Source organism: Protopterus annectens, chromosome 4.part0 (genome assembly GCF_019279795.1).
Source record: "Protopterus annectens isolate FY-2018-M chromosome 4.part0, PAN1.0, whole genome shotgun sequence".
NCBI classification, from domain to species: domain Eukaryota; kingdom Metazoa; phylum Chordata; order Ceratodontiformes; family Protopteridae; genus Protopterus; species Protopterus annectens.
The window spans coordinates 737,105,104-737,120,836 of NC_056733.1; the positions used below are offsets into that span (position 1 = coordinate 737,105,104).

Below are 15,733 nucleotides of genomic sequence, written 5' to 3' on the forward strand. Positions count from 1 at the left end.
TTCTTTAGGTTTTCTGCTTTTTTCTTTACCCTTTTACCGCGAGGTATTCTCTCTTTACCATCATTGGTAATCCTTCCCTTTTTTTTCCTCATATCTTCGGGTATTCTTTTGTACCATTGCTGGTACCTTTTTCTATTAATTATTTTGCTGTCATGGCAGATGAGAAAGGTAGTCCGGGGTTTAAGCAGTGTTCTGATTGTGGACACAAACTACCTACTTCTGATGCACACTCTTTGTGCGTTTATTGTTTGGGGGCATCCCACTTGTCTGTTGACCCGCCCTGTGCTATTTGTGAGAACATTTCGAATAGAACCTTGTTGGAAAGGAAAAACAAGCTGTTACTGAAGGAACTTCTTAAATCTCCCTTTTCAGAGGCTATTTCTGGGTTGGAGACCTCAACCCCTCCTAGAGCCCATAAGAAAATCTTGGATGTTCCTACCAAGGCTAAATCTTTGCCTTCGTCCCTGGCTGGGGACTCCTGCCAACCAAAACCCAAAAAGGCTAAAGTTTTGGCTCCGGAGCTCACTCAGTCAGCCCCAGTGCTTTCAGTGCCTAGACCTTTGGCTCCATTAGTGATCTCGACTTCGTCTTCTCCTGCAGCCTTCACTATATCGGCACCGAGGGGCTCCCCGGTTCAGACTATTTCCACTGTATCAGCACCGACCGTTCAGTCGGCGCAGACCTTGACCACATCAGTTCAGAGATCTTCCTCGGAACAGACACCTTTATTGTTGACTCCAGTTTTGTCGGTTCCGACTTCAGTACTGACAACCACTTTGGCACCGATCCCTGTGTCGGTGCAGACCATGACCTCGGCACCGATGACTTCTTCGGTGCAGACACCCGTAGTCCAGTCTCTCTCGGTATCGTTGTCCTCCATGCAGATGGGTGAGATCAGCACTGAGTTTGCCTCTTCTGTGGACAGGCCTGTTTCTCCTTCAGTCTCCGTGAGGTCCACTAGAAGCCTTTCTGAATATGTGTTGTGCCTTGTGGACCAGGTGCTCTTGGCCAGAGGTATCTCACCCCTCAGGAACTATCCTTCCTTGGGAGGTGATCACCCATCTCCAAAGATTCCTTCTTATTCTCCTCCTTCATTGCCTTTGAAGTCCATGGATATAGCACAGTTTTCTGCGGTCCCCTTTATGGATCTCACTAAGGAACCGCAGTTGCCTTTGTGGCAGGAAAGTTTTGCTACGACCCAGGATGTCAGTTTTGACACACATAGTTTGCTGCTCCACAGCCATCCAGGGACACCGGGTCGGTAAGCTGAGCCACTTAGGGGAGTGGTGACCCCTGTCCTAGACATGCACTCCTCTTCAGGTGGACCAGCCTTCCAACTGATGGAGAAGGCTTTTGCTGCTGCTGGCGATACTGGACTTTCGATACCTCCGCCCTCCTCTGGTTCACTGGTTTCACAAGTCACACCTAGCGGGCACCGGGTGCAAGGGCCGCAGGACATATTCGCACAGGAATCCCCCTTTCTGCTGTCTTCTTCAGCTTCTCCCACTGAGGAGGTCCACTGGAAAAGTTCATGTAAGAGGAAGTACATGGACTCCACAGAGGAGTCCCTCACTGAAGATGCAGATTTCGATGAGGGGGAAGGATTCCCCCGGTCACCCTCTGAGGTATCCTTTGGTGATAGCCTCGAAATCCTGAAACAGAGAGGTGACTGGCAGTCCTCTAATCTGACCTCTGAGGTATATGTGTTCCTGCAGGCCTTTCGCGCCCGGCCCCCTACCTCCTGGGTTACTCCACCTGCTGATGAACTTGTCCGGATTATTGTGCAGTGTGCTTGGAAGTCTCCTGATACTGTTGAAGCTATTCCCCGGAGGCCAGATAAGATTTTGTCCCCTCCTGCTTCAGATCCCCATTGGTCCAAAGGTCTTCCTGTGGATGCTTTGGTGGTGTCGGCTGCAACAAAAAAGGATCTGGCAGAAGAAGAATGCCAGACTGTCCATCCGCCTAACAAAGAGTCCCGGGCCCTGGACAGGATAGGTAAGCACACCTTTGCTTCAGTGACCTTTATTATCAGGTCCCTGAATTATATGGCACACTTTATCAGGCTTCAAAGGGATCTGATTTCTGAGCTCTCTGAAACCTTGGCTGGTGCCGTGTCTGATGAGGTCCATGACAAAGTGGCCTCTCAGCTGGCCACCATTGAATCTATATCTAGCTCCTGTATGTGACTGATATCTCATGCATCAGAAGGAGCAGCTAGAGCAGCGGGTACAGCTGCGGTCTTGAGACGACACGCCTGGATGTGCTTGTGCAATTTCACGGATCCCTTTAAGGCTTCCTTTCTTAATGCTCCCATTGAGGCCTCCTCGTTGTTTGGGCCCAAAGTTAAAAGCACACTGGTCAGATGTGAACAGGACGGTAAGACCCTTTCTGCTGTAGGTGCCCGTTATTCTTCCCCTCAACGTGCTATCTCCCGAAACGGAAAGAGTGAGAAGATGTGGTTCAGGAAATCTCAGGGTCCTTTCCGTGACACACAGACTGAGTTCTCCCCTAGAGGCAGAGGGGGAAACTCACAGGGAAGACGCTCCTTTCGGGGCAGAGGGGGTCTGCGTAGCCAGAGTTCCAGGGATTTTTTTCCTGGTCAATCCTACCAGCGCTCCTGAAGAGTGGCCCAACTCCTTTCCTCTGGAGGTGGTTGGGGGACGTTTCTCCTTGTACTCTTCTGCCTGGCTAACCATCACCACTGATTCTTGGGTACAAAGGATCATAACCAGAGGTTATCATATCTCCTTCGATCTTTGTCTAGTCCCTTTAAAAAACCTTCCCGACATTCCACCCAGTCAAAGGGAAGAAGCAGCACTAGAGATAGAAAAGCTGCTAAGAAAGAGTCATCCAAATAGTCCCTCCAGACCAGATAGGATCCGGATTCTACTCAAGACTATTTTTGGTGCCAAAGAAAACTGGGGACTGGAGACTAATTTTGGATCTCAGTGTATTGAACAAGTTTGTGAGAGTACAAAAATTCCGGGTGGTCACAATACAGTCTATCCTCCCGCTTTTGGAAAAAGATGATTGGATGTGCTCGATAGATCTTCAAGATGCGTACTACCACATAAAAGTAGACAGGCCATCAAGAAGATTTCTGCGCTTCTGTGTGGGAGCCAGTCACTACCAGTTCAGAGTACTGCCCTTCGGACTCTCTACAGCCCCCAGAGTGTTCACAAAGTGCATGGCAGCTGTTACAGCTCACTTGCGACTTCAAGGATTCCAGGTGTTTCCATACCTAGACGACTGGCTCATTTCCGCCCCCACCAGACATCTACTGGAAAAAGTCCTGGCATACTCACTCCTTGCTTCTCAAAGGCTAGGCATAACCATAAACTGGCAAAAATCCAATCTCACCCCATCTCAGTTGACAGAATTCATAGGGGTTATCTTGGACACAAAGAACTGCAGAACTGCTATTCCAGAGCACAGAATTCTAAGGATAAAGCAACAACTGATTCCAAGCCTTTCAAGGGAGAAAGCCATGGCTCACTCTGTTTTACAGCTGTTGGGTTCCATGGCAGCCTCCATCACCATTGTTCCCCTGTCCAGGTTTCACATGAGGCTTCTACAATGGCTACTACTTACCCAATGGTATCCTTTTCAGCATCCTCTTTCAGCCATGATTCAAGTAACCCACAGGTGCAAACAGGATATAAATTGGTGGATGACACACAATCTGTCTCAATGGTCTCGCCCCTTCTCCCCCCAGCAACCCAAGGCCACAGTGACCACGGATGTCTCCCTGATGGGGTGGGGGGGGCTATGTCAGGGACAGAAAGTCCAAGGCACTTGGTCCGAACTGGAGGCCCATCTGCATATAAACTTTCTAGAGGTGAGGGCGGTGCTTCTGGTGTTGCAAGCATTCCATCCCCTGCTGCCGTCTGGGACAATTGCGATTCAATCAGACAACATGGCGGTGGTCTGGTACATCAACAAGCAAGGTGGAACCAAGTCTTACCCCCTTTGTCGAGAGGCCATGAGGATATGGCAATGGGCGATGGCTACCAACCGTTTTCTTCTAGGAACGCACATTCCCGGGAGTTCCAACGTGATAGCAGACAGACTCAGCAGGTGCATTCTTCAACCTCACGAGTGGTCCCTGAATCCCTTGATAGCGGTGGAGATCTTCCACCGCTGGGGCCGTCCTTGCTGCGACCTCTTTTCATCCCCGACCAACTACAAATGCAGCAATTACTTCGCCCTGATTCCCCCTCAGGGACAGTCACCCAGGGAAGCTCTAGTCCATGATTGGCCCTCGGGTCTTCTTTATGCATTTCCTCCCTTTCTCCTCATTCCCCATTTTCTGAAGAAAGCCTGTCGGTTGAAGAGCAAGGTGATCCTCATAGCACCATATTGGCCTCGACAGATTTGGTTCCCCTTCCTTTGGCCTCACCTACTAGATTGACCATGGATTCTCCATCCAACCCCAGAGTTGATCTCGCATCCACAGAGCCCGATTCATCCCAACTTGAACAGCCTGAAGCTCACGGCTTGGCTACTCCAATTCCCTTGATTGCCAGGCAGAATGATCTTTCTTTACCAGCACGTGATATTCTCATTGCATCTCATAAGTCTTCCGCTAGAATTACTTATCTGAGCAAGTGGAAAAGATTTACCTGTTGGCTGAAAGATAAACAAGTAGATCCCTTCTCAGCACCAGTGCTCATAATACTAGACTATCTGGCCGACCTTTTTCAATTGGGTCTATCGGCCTCTACCATTAGAGTTCATTTGGCTGCAATTTCTAATTTTCATGAGGGTGTCCAAGATTTCTCTCTTATGTCCCACAAATTGTGCAAGCTTCATAAAAGGTGTAAATCATCTGAAGCCACCTTTTAGAGAACCTATTCAACCATGGGATTTATCATTAGTTCTACAAGCTCTGACAATGCCACCTTTCGAACCTGACGCTTTTTGCGACCTCAAGTATTTGTCATGGAAAACCTTGTTTTTGGTCACCATTTCTTCTGCCAGACGTATTTCTGAACTTCAAGCTCTATGTATTAAGAGTCCATACTTGATTTTTCATAGAGATAGAATGTCTCTGAGAACTAATCCATCTTTTCTGCCTAAAGTGATCTCTGAAATGTCCATTAATCAAGCCATTGAATTGCCAGTTTTCTTTCCCAGTCATTCAAACAGAGGAGAGTATTGCCTACATACCCTAGATATTCACATGCAAATTTGTTTTTACTTAAACAGGATAGGCCCTTTCGTAAATCTAACCAGTTATTTTTGACTTTTTCTGGACCTAGATTAGGATCTGCTGTTGCTAAGATCACATTAGCTAGATGGTTGAAGGTCTGTGTGACCTTCATTTATACACAACGCAATATCTCGTTGCCTACTACCATGAAAGCTCATTCAACAAGGTCGGTGGCAACTTCTGCTGCCTTCCATGAAAGAGGTTCCTTACATGACAACTGTGCAGCTGCAACTTGGGCTACACCTCATACCTTACTCAATCATTATAAATTGGACTTGGCCTCCAGGGGAAGAGCATCTTTTGGTTCTATGGTGTTCAGGAATGTCCTTCCATCAGAGCCTCCCAGGAATAGAGGTAGCTGGGGACTCTGTCCCATGTGTAAGGAATGAACGAAGATTAACAATACCAGATAAAGAAGTTATGTCTTACCATAACGTTCCATCTGTATTGTTGATCCTCGTTCAGTCATTACGACCCTACCTCCTTCCCCCCTGTGGTTTCTAGTGGATCTCACCATCCGTTTTTTTAGGTTATTTGACCAGAGGTAGCCTCTACCTTCTTTGAATTGCAAACTCAATCTGAGGTAACAGGGAGAGGGGGATTGTGGGTAAGAGTGTAACTCGAGAGTTTGAAACTGACGCGAGCTTGGAAAATGGCCGGCTCGGTTCGGAGGTCGGAACCGATACCCATGCGTAATGACTGAACGAGGATCAACAATACAGATGGAACGTTATGGTAAGACATAACTTCTTTTTTCGTGATATTTAATAAGCATCCAGGGATGTTGTCGAGGCTCATCAATGCATTGTTTTTATCTTTGGAAAGTGCATTGATGATCTGTTAGTAATGGTTGGGGGGATTGTGGTGTGCAGTATTCCTTTAGACTATCGGGGGGAGTGGGGAGAAAATTTGAATTGATCCTGTCAGCTAAAAGGTTAGTAATGGCCTCCACTTCAGTGTGAGTGATGCCATATACAGTAAGTTCTGAGCATTGTTTCGCATTTCCCCTGAGGTTATGGGCATAGCTTTATGGATGTCCTTTGCCTGAGAAGCTATTTTTTCTTCATATTTAGCCTTTTAAGTATTAATTTCTCCTCTTAGCTGCCTGTTTAGGTCAATGGCTTTTAGTTTGCTTGGCTTGGCTTCTCCTAAACTTTGCTAAGATTTTTTTTTTTGTTGTATAACCGATTGATATTGTGATTGCACAAGGGTGGCTTGTCTTTTGAGTTTCTTATTCTTAATACAAGAGGGCACTGCTCGCTCTGTACAGTTATCAGTATGGCTGTACAGAGATTTTTGTAAATATCTCAGCTTATTATGATGTTTACTGGATTTGGGTGTGCTTGGAATTTAGCCAATGTGTTGCTCGGTAGAGAGAGGTTAACCTTGTAATAGTTCCTAAAAGTTTTTGGTTTCACTGGATCCCTGGGTTTAATTTTTATTTCAAGCAATACAACCTTGTGGTCAGATCTGACAAACGAAGACTTTACATTGGGTGAGGAAAATTGCCCCCCCCCCCCCCCATATTCGTGAGTATAAGGTCAGGGATGTTTGTACCCTTGTAGGAGACTAGATCAACTGTTCCAGGATGTTCATATTAACAAAGTTTAGGAATCACTGGGCTTGTGCATTAGAAGTGGTGCAGGATTCCCAGTCTATAAAAGGATAATTAAGCTCCATCATGGATATCGTATTGGGTTGAATGGTGAGGTACTCTAGTACATTGAGATCATTAGTATCCGTTTCTTGGGACATGGAGGAGCATCTATAGGTTGGAAGGATATGGTATGAAACTCTGCTTATCTTTTCCGCTAAGCCCATGGAGGCAGTACAGGGTGAATATCGAGTATGTTTCACTAGAAAAATATTTTTGAAAACTTGTACTTTTGTTTATTCATACCTTGTCATGAATTATTCATTAATCATTCACAGTAAGTTAGTAATATGTTTGATACCTTGACACTACATATGATATTCCCTGCAGAAAGTATTTTCATTGCCTGTTCCTGAACCTCACTCATTACCCCAACCTCAAAACAGCTGAGTCAGGTTTCCTAGAAGACTTAGCAACAGATTCAAGTACTCACATTTCATTACTTATACTACTTTTGGCACCTTTGCTACGCCAAGCCTTCCATTGGGTCCTCCTTCAGTAATCTGAGAGAGGAGAGCAGACTTGTAGAAGAGATAAGGATATTGTGTTTGGTGATGTATCCATTGTTGAAGCAGCACTGTTTGGCTTGGATGAAGTGCTTTTTGAGTTGCATTCTGTTTTTGGAATTAATGATGGATTTCTTTAATGCTGATGGGGAGAGCTTGTGGCACAGAGGATAGCATTGTTACTTCACAGCAAGAGGATCCCTGGTTCAATCCTTGGTTGGGGTGCCTTCTGAGTTGAGTCTCCATGTCCTCCCTATGTTTGTAAAGGTGGTAAGTATAGTGTGTTAGGTGATGTATCCTGTGCTGAAGTAGGAGTATTTGGCTTGAATGACATGCATTTTGAGTTGCATTCTGAATAAGTGTTGATTTCCTTTTAAGTTGATGGGAAGAGCTTACAGCACAGTGGATAGCATTGACATTTCACAGTAAGAGGTTCCCTAGTTTAATCCTCAATTGGGGTACCGTCTGTGTGTAGTCTCTATGTTCTCCCTGTGTTTGGGTGGGTTTCCTACCACTGCTTTGGTTTCCTCCCACATTCGAAAGACATGCAGTAAGTGAATTTGATACTCTAAATTGGCAATAGGTGTGAGTGTGCTTACGAGTGTGTAGTGTGGAAGAACTACTGCGACAGGCCTAGCCACCCGGTGGTGTAAACCTTGGCTCTGTATGACTTTCACTGTTGAAGTGACACCCCAGTCCCATGTACAAAAATGGGAAAAAGAGGTTGTGGATGGATGGATGGATGGGGAGAGCTTGCCAAAGAGTGGGTGCCTGAGAGAGTGCATGTGCAGTGTTGTGGAGTTTGGCTTTAGGGGTAAAGAGAGTAAGTGCGGTTTGTGAGTAGTGTTTCAGGTTATATGAGGAGGATTTTTCATGAAGTCCAGCTTCAAAGGGAGTAAATGTGTGGAGCTGAAGTAATTTATAAAGTTGAGATCTTAACAGTAGGTTAGATCTTTGTTTTATGGGCAGCCCTTTGGGTTTTTCTAGGGTGATGCAGCAATGCTGACAGAGAGTGAGTTTGTAATGGACATATGCTGTTAGAGATTATCTGGTGCATAGTATCTATCTTGGTGGCAGAAGCAAAAATGGGAAGCCCATATTCAAGTTCAGAAAGGAGAACTCCTTTGCCGATGGCCGTTTGGGATAAAAAAGTGGAGATCTTTTTTGGCCCAGAAGAGGAGGGAGTTTGTTTTGTTTCTCACTCTATGTATAAATGGATGTTTAACAACTGATCAAGCCATAATTTTAGGCATTTGAAGGTGGAGTTTGTGGTTCCAAAAAAGCATAGTTTTGGTCTTGGAAGGACTGAGAAGTAGTTTATGGTTTATGAGCCAACTCACATAAGTCATACTAGAATTGGCAGTGAATGTTGACGTGTGAATGACCTGATCTGTAATTGACCTTGTCATCAGCTTAGAAGATGAATGAGAGATGGGGAAGATTAGAAGGAATTTTATTAATGAATATGGAGAAGGGGAGGGGGCAAGAATGGATCCTTGTGGTACACCTTTGGTAACAGGTGCAGATCCTGATTGGGAGGAACCTATTTTCACACTGAAGTGTCTGCCAGTGAGGAAGTTTTTAACCATGGAATGGCATCTGGACTGATACCAATCTCAGTCTGTTTTGGAGAAGACCGTGGTCAATGAGGTCAAATGCCTTTTGTAAGGTCTATAAATGGGGCACCTATAAGGAGGCCTCCGTCGGTGTTTTGATGGCTGTCATCCTTTAGGGACCAGAGTGCTGTTGTACTTTGTCTAGGCCAGAATCCTTGCTGATTGACAGAGAGCAGATTATACTGCTGGAAATAGTTAGTTGAAGACTATCTTTCCTAAAAGTTTGCTCAGAATTTGGAGAATGGATATTGGATGTAAGTGCAAGGTATTTTGGGGGTTGGTTTGCTTTGGAGGGTATAATTAGAGCAATTTTCCAAATCTGTGACTTGATGTTTGGGTGAAACATAGATTATACAGTGGATATAAAAAGTTTATACACCCCTGTTAAAATTCTAGGTTTTTGTGATGTAAAAAAATGAGACACAGTAAATCATTTCAAAACTTTTCCCATTTTTAATGTGACCTATAGCCTGTACAATTCAATTGAAAAGCAAACAAATCTGTTAGGGGAAAAAAATATAAAAAATAAAAAACGTACAATACGCTGGTTGCATAAGTGTGTACACCCTTAAACGAATACTTTGTTGTGTGTGCACACCCTTAAACTAATACTTTGTTGAAGCCCCTTTTGATTTAATTACAACAGTCAGTCTTCTTGGGTACACACCTGCCATCAATTAAAGAGACTCTGATTAACTCCAAATAAAATGTAGCTGTTATAGTCGGATTTTCCTGACATTCATTCAGTTGCCTGCTACAACAAAAGCCATGGTTTGCAGATAGCTTACAAAGCATCAAAGGGATCTCATTGTTGAAATGTATCAGTCAGAAGAAGGGTACAAAAACATTTCCACAGCATTGGATATACCATGGAACACAGTGAAGACAGTCATCAAAAAATGGAGAAAATATGGGACAGCAGTGACGTTGCAAAGAACTGGACGTCCCTCCAAAATTGATGAAAAGGCGAGACAAAAACTGGGAAGGGAGGCTGCCTAGAGACCTATAGCAACACTGAAGGAGCTGCAGGAATTTCTGGCAAGTACTGGTTAAGTACTACATGTGACAACAATCACCCGTATTCTCCATATGTCTGGAATATGGGGTAGGGTTGCAAGATGGAAGCGTGTTCTTACACAGAAAAACCTCCAGGTCTGGCTAAAATTTGCAAAACAATACATCAAGTCTCCCTAAAGCATGTGGGAAAATTTGTTATGGTCTGATGATACCAAGGTTGAGCATTTTGGCCACAATTCCAAAAGATAAGTTTGGCAAAAAAACATTTCACATCACCAAAAGAGCATACCCACAGTGAAGCATGGTGGTGGCAGTATCATGCTTTGGAGTTGCTTTTCTTCAGCTGGAACTGGGGCTTTAGTCAAGGTGGAGGGAATTATGAACAGTTACAAATTCCAGTCACGTTTGGCCCAACACCTATAGGCGTCTGCTAGAAAGCTGAAGATTAAGAGGAATTTCACCTTTCAACATGACAATGACCCCAAGCATACATCCAAATCAACAAAAGAATGGTTTCACCAGAAGAAAGTTAAAGTTTTGGAATGGCTCAGCCAAAGCTCAGACCGAAATCCAATAGAAAATGTGTGGGGTGACCTGAAGAGGGCTGTGCACAAGAGATGCCCTCACAATCTGACAGATTTGGAGCACTTTGCAAGGAAGAGTGGGAAAATATTGCCAAGTCAAGATGTGCCATGCTGATAGACTCCTACCCAAGAAGACTGAACGCTGTAATTAAATCAAAAGGTGCTTCAACAAAGTATTATTTTAAGGGTGTGCACACACAACAAAGTATTAGTTTAAGGGTGTGCGCACTTATGCAACCAGCATATTGTACGGTTTTTGTTTTTTATATTTTGTTCTCCTAACAGATTTGGTTTTCAATTGAATTGTACAGGGTATAGGTCACATTAAAGGTGGGAAAAGTTTTGAAATGATTCATTGTGGTCTCATTTTTTTATATCACAAAAACCTGGCATTTTAACAGGGGTGTGCAAACTTTTTATATTCACTGTGTATGTGGGTGAAAGGAAGACCTATATGATCTCTGCAGTAATATATGATCCAGGGTTATATTGTCAGATCCAGGAAGGATGTTAGTGAGAGTATTTTCAAGAAAAGTAGAGATTTCTTTGGGAGATATGCATTTAAAGTAGATGAGGGAGATGAAAGCTGATGGGACGGAAAATGCATGATCTGTAGGAAGTGTGGAATTTATTGACAGGAGACTGCTAAATTCTGTAAGGAAATCTTCTGGAGAAAGTTTTGTTGTGTCACTTTGAGTGGTGTTTGCAGTGAGGGTCTCATGGAGAGTTTTTTTTTTCCTGTAAGAAGATTAACTTCTTTACAAAAGTATTTGAGTGAATGTAAGAGGGTAATTTGTTTCTTTTGTTTGGATATTTCTTTTGTGCCTTCCAATGGACTTCTTGGCTAGGTTACATAAGGTTATAAAGTTCAGTTGTGAGAGTTTGTTTCCATTTTTGCCAAACTTTATTTCTTAGCATAAAAAGATGTTTATGTTTGGTGACTAGCCATTCAGTTTTGGTGGGTATATAAAGACTGTGGATAAGTAGGAATAATTTGTCTTGTAGCTGGAGTAGTAAGTTGGTTAGGCTTATAACTGCTTTATTGGGATCATGTAAACATTGTGGGCTGTGAGAAAGTTTTTGATTTTGTCAATATTAGTACTACATTGGTTTATTTTAATACTGGTGTCAGTTTTATAGGATGATTAATAATTATAAAGGTCATGTTCATTTGTTAGGCTGTCTTTTTCACCTCTATGACTTTCATGCATATTGCATTTCAGAATATATCAGTGTCACATAGTAACTGTGCTTTGTTTTTTGCTACCTACACAGTGAGGTAACAAGGAAGGACTTGTGTCCAGCTCCTGTTAATAGCTTCTTCAAGAGCATGTAGTTCAGGAAACAGTACTGAGATCTGAATCCACATGACTGTATTAGTTTTGCTAGCTTTCTGCAATTTCTTCAGATGTGCTTGTAACTGAATTTGATTGATTTATCCAGGTAGTTTATGTTCTGTGTTCCTTAGGAAGTCCTGCCATCTGTGCTGGGAAAGGAGAACAACATAGAATTCCTGAAACTGTACCTTGATGCCTTGGTGCTGCTACATGGAAAACACCATCAGCCATTCACTACTGATTTACCAGAGTCCCCTGCCCTAGCTGTGGAGTGTGCTAACCTTCTGTTGCATATGGTAGAGACAGATTATCGGGGTCCTGATCTGCAGTCCAGCATCCTGCGTGTTGCCAGCATATTACTTGTGCAGAGGTAAGTGACCCTCTTACATGAATGGCAATGCAGGAAGAGTAAATAGGTAGAGCTCTTTGTGTACTTCGAAAGTGTGAATTTTGATTTTGGCCAATATAAACTACCTTTAAGGCTCAGCTCCATGGTGTGCTTTTGACTCACTGGAGATCTGCACTTGTGAAGACACTTGCATTACCATGGCAGATGGTTGTGGCCCAGAGCAGAAGAGCTGTGGCTGGGAGCATATACTATTTTTGCATGGATGCTGCAACTGTACCATTCTGAGTTGTTCAAAGGCTGTTTGCTGCATAAGAGAGTTGCTGTATACAAGATGATGCAGTGTTATTGCAAGCATCCATGACAAACTAGAAGGCATATCCATGGAAATGGAAAATAGGAAGTAAATGTGCCGCATCGTGTGGGTGTAGCATGACTGTAGTCCAGCCATTCTTGCTGCCCGATAATGAGTGGGGCTGTCTGTCCTCTCTTGCCTCTGACTCAGATGGTGAACCCTGTTAGTACAGTCCTGTCTGTAGAACAGTACAAGACTAAAGCTAATTAATTTGACTATGATATAGAAGTCATTTTCTGTGATCCATTCATATTAGAAGAAACTTTAGATGGGGATTGTCAGATTAGGAGGGATTGCTACCATAAATCATAGCAAACTACTCAAGTTGGCTACCAGCTTGGTTTGTATAAAAGGTGTTATACCACTATGCAGTAGTAGTTACAGATGTTATGACTGTGCTTACTGGAATTGAGGCTTGCAAATTAGATACTTATTTCAATGCAGATATTCTCCCAAAACTACTGCCTCCCAACAGTGGAGGCAAGTATGTGACCTGTGCATTCTTGAGAGTAAATATTGGGATGCTAAACAAGTTAGAAATCATTGGATATATCAGTCTGCTACCATAAGGGCATGGTGTCCATCAGTTCCCTTTGTGGATGTCAGAAGTGTGACACTTACAAGGTGTCCATAGGAGGCAGAATTGAGATGGTCTCACATGAAGTATGCACAAAACCTTACTTGCATGCTACTTCATTGGAGACACTGCAGTCTTGTTTCCTGGAAAAAAATTCCATCTGCACTAGCAGTGTAATTTGGTTGCTAGACAATACTTCCTTCCTACTCCAGCTAGTAGCAGTGAAGGCTGTGGATCCAAAAGGCACTCCCTTCACTCTGGCAAATCTGCTGTTAGTACTGAAATCGGTCTGAACTGGTCAGTGCTCTACCCTGGTAAACAAATTCAAAGAAATAACTAATAAGTAACTAAAGCAAATAAATAAATGTAGACTATTGGTAAGGATACTAGAAAAGTTAAACCTTCCTCTCCCAGAATGTGTTTACGTAGTTATAGGGTGAACTGAGAGATGCACGGAATAAAAAATAACTGCTAAAATGCAAACAGCACACTAGATACAATCAAAGCTAAGCGCTTTCACTTAGATCATTCCCAAGCTTCATCAGAACATGGAGTAAAATCTATTAGCCACTTTTATACACATTCAAAAAATGTCAACCGATAGTAAAATCTTATGCATAATTAGTTAGATCAATCCCCTTGCCATTGCTTAAAATAGTAGTAAAGTATATGTTGCTATAACTAATCCATTGTGTTTAAAACCCATAACAAGATAAAAATTGAATACACTTAATTCTTGCCCTTCTAAAGTTTAGCTGCCCTCAGTTTAAGTGCACTATTGATGCTTAAATGGTCATTGAGACCAGTTTTTTTCATTGAATTCAGCCTAAGCTGCCAGTAAAGTTCTTTATATTCTAGGCAGGCTTCCCACAACCCAACCCTGATATCTTGTTTCACTTGTTCAAGTACAGAGAACTTAAAAATGCAATTAATACACTGTTGCTTATGTCTGAATAGAGCATTCGTATGTTTTTTTCTGGGAAATCTCATATAGATGCTCATATATTCGTCTTTTCAATGGTCTCTCTGTCTTGCCTGTATAAAAGCTGAAACATATTTGGCAAATACTAATGTACACACCCCTTTGCTGTTACAGTTGAAATGCTCTTTAAACTTCCTTTTAAGTTTTCTGGATGGAATACTAATACTTTCTTGTTCCAAAATACTCCTACATTGTAGACAAAACCCACACCTGTCTGTTCCCCCTGTCTTTTGGGATCTAACTATACTGTTGTCGGTGCCCTGGTTTTCCAACATCCCCTTTAAATTCATACCCCTCTTCTTGATGAATGTCAGTACTGTTGGAATAATTTTGCTGATTTCACTATTTGTAGTCAATAATTTCCTAATAATATTCTCAATTTCACATGAATGGATTGTGTGTGTGTGTGTGTGTGTGTGTGTGTGTGTGTGTGTGTGTGAATAAATGCCATCTTGTAATTGGACCCCTTGTTATCCGAGTCATGGTTGCTCTTTACTGGAGTTTTCACCAAAATTGGGTCATATTTCTCTTCCTCCCTTCGTTCACTTCCTTCATTAACTGGTTAACCAAGTTTTCTGGGTACCCCCTCTCTATAAAAAATTTCTTCATTGCCTTCATTTCCTCCAAGAAGGCCCTGTCCTCACTTCACATCCTTGACGCCCAAATTAATTGCCCCTTAATAATACCCTTCTTCTCATTATAGGGGTGCTCACTCTCAAAGTGCAAGTATGAGTTAGAATGCGTGCGTTTTTGATAAATCTTGGAGTGAAATTAGTTAACCCAATTTTTGGAATACATTGGGACTACAACTTCCTTTTTGAAATTTACCTGGCATATATCACAAGAACTAATTAATTATTTAGATGCGACTATATATAACAATAGGGAAGAGAAAAAAATTTCACTCCAAGATTTATCGAAAACCCACGCATTCTAACTCATACTTGCACTTTGAGAGCGAGCACCCCTATAATCAGAAGAAGGTTATTATTAAGGGGCAATTAGGGCTACATGTTAAATGTATTAAAGCAATCAATGACATTTCCTTAGACCTAAGATATATAGGCTTTACACTGTAATAAAGTGAGAAAGACTTGACAGAAGCAAGTTAAAGTTGATTTAGTGCTGTGATCCTGGTGTGGGTGCATAAAAGTATATTGATTGAATGCAATACAGCAACCCAGAGCTGGAAGTCAAAATCGCAAATATCTCCACAGCAATAGTAAATTTCCCTTTGTGGATAAATAAGCAGGGATGAAGGCCAGCCAAACACAAATAAATATTATCATGCTGAATGTGATGAACTGACCTTCATTAAAAGATGCAGCTAATTTTCTAGCAAGGAAAGCAACCACAAAGCTTATACTTGCCAAAACACCAAGGTAACCCAGCATACCCCAAAAAGCAGGAGTAGAGCCTTCATTACACCCAATTATTACCTTGTTAAGGTATGATGTTGGGTTTTTTCCAGGTAAGGTCTTGAACTGCTATACCACACAGCACAGATCACAATTTGAAGTGTAACACAAACAAGAATAAGCATGTTT

At 42.6% G+C, this 15,733-nt stretch overlaps 1 protein-coding gene across 1 annotated transcript in view; it reads left to right on the plus strand.

Annotated features, from left to right (window-relative positions):
• The window catches only part of LOC122799562 (thyroid adenoma-associated protein homolog), a 672,025-nt gene that overhangs the window by 574,069 nt on the left and 82,223 nt on the right, over nucleotides 1-15,733 (plus strand). The window contains exon 26 of the mRNA XM_044068695.1: nucleotides 12,058-12,296. Coding sequence (XP_043924630.1) covers nucleotides 12,058-12,296 — 239 coding nt within the window. The remainder of the gene's footprint in view (nucleotides 1-12,057; nucleotides 12,297-15,733) is intronic.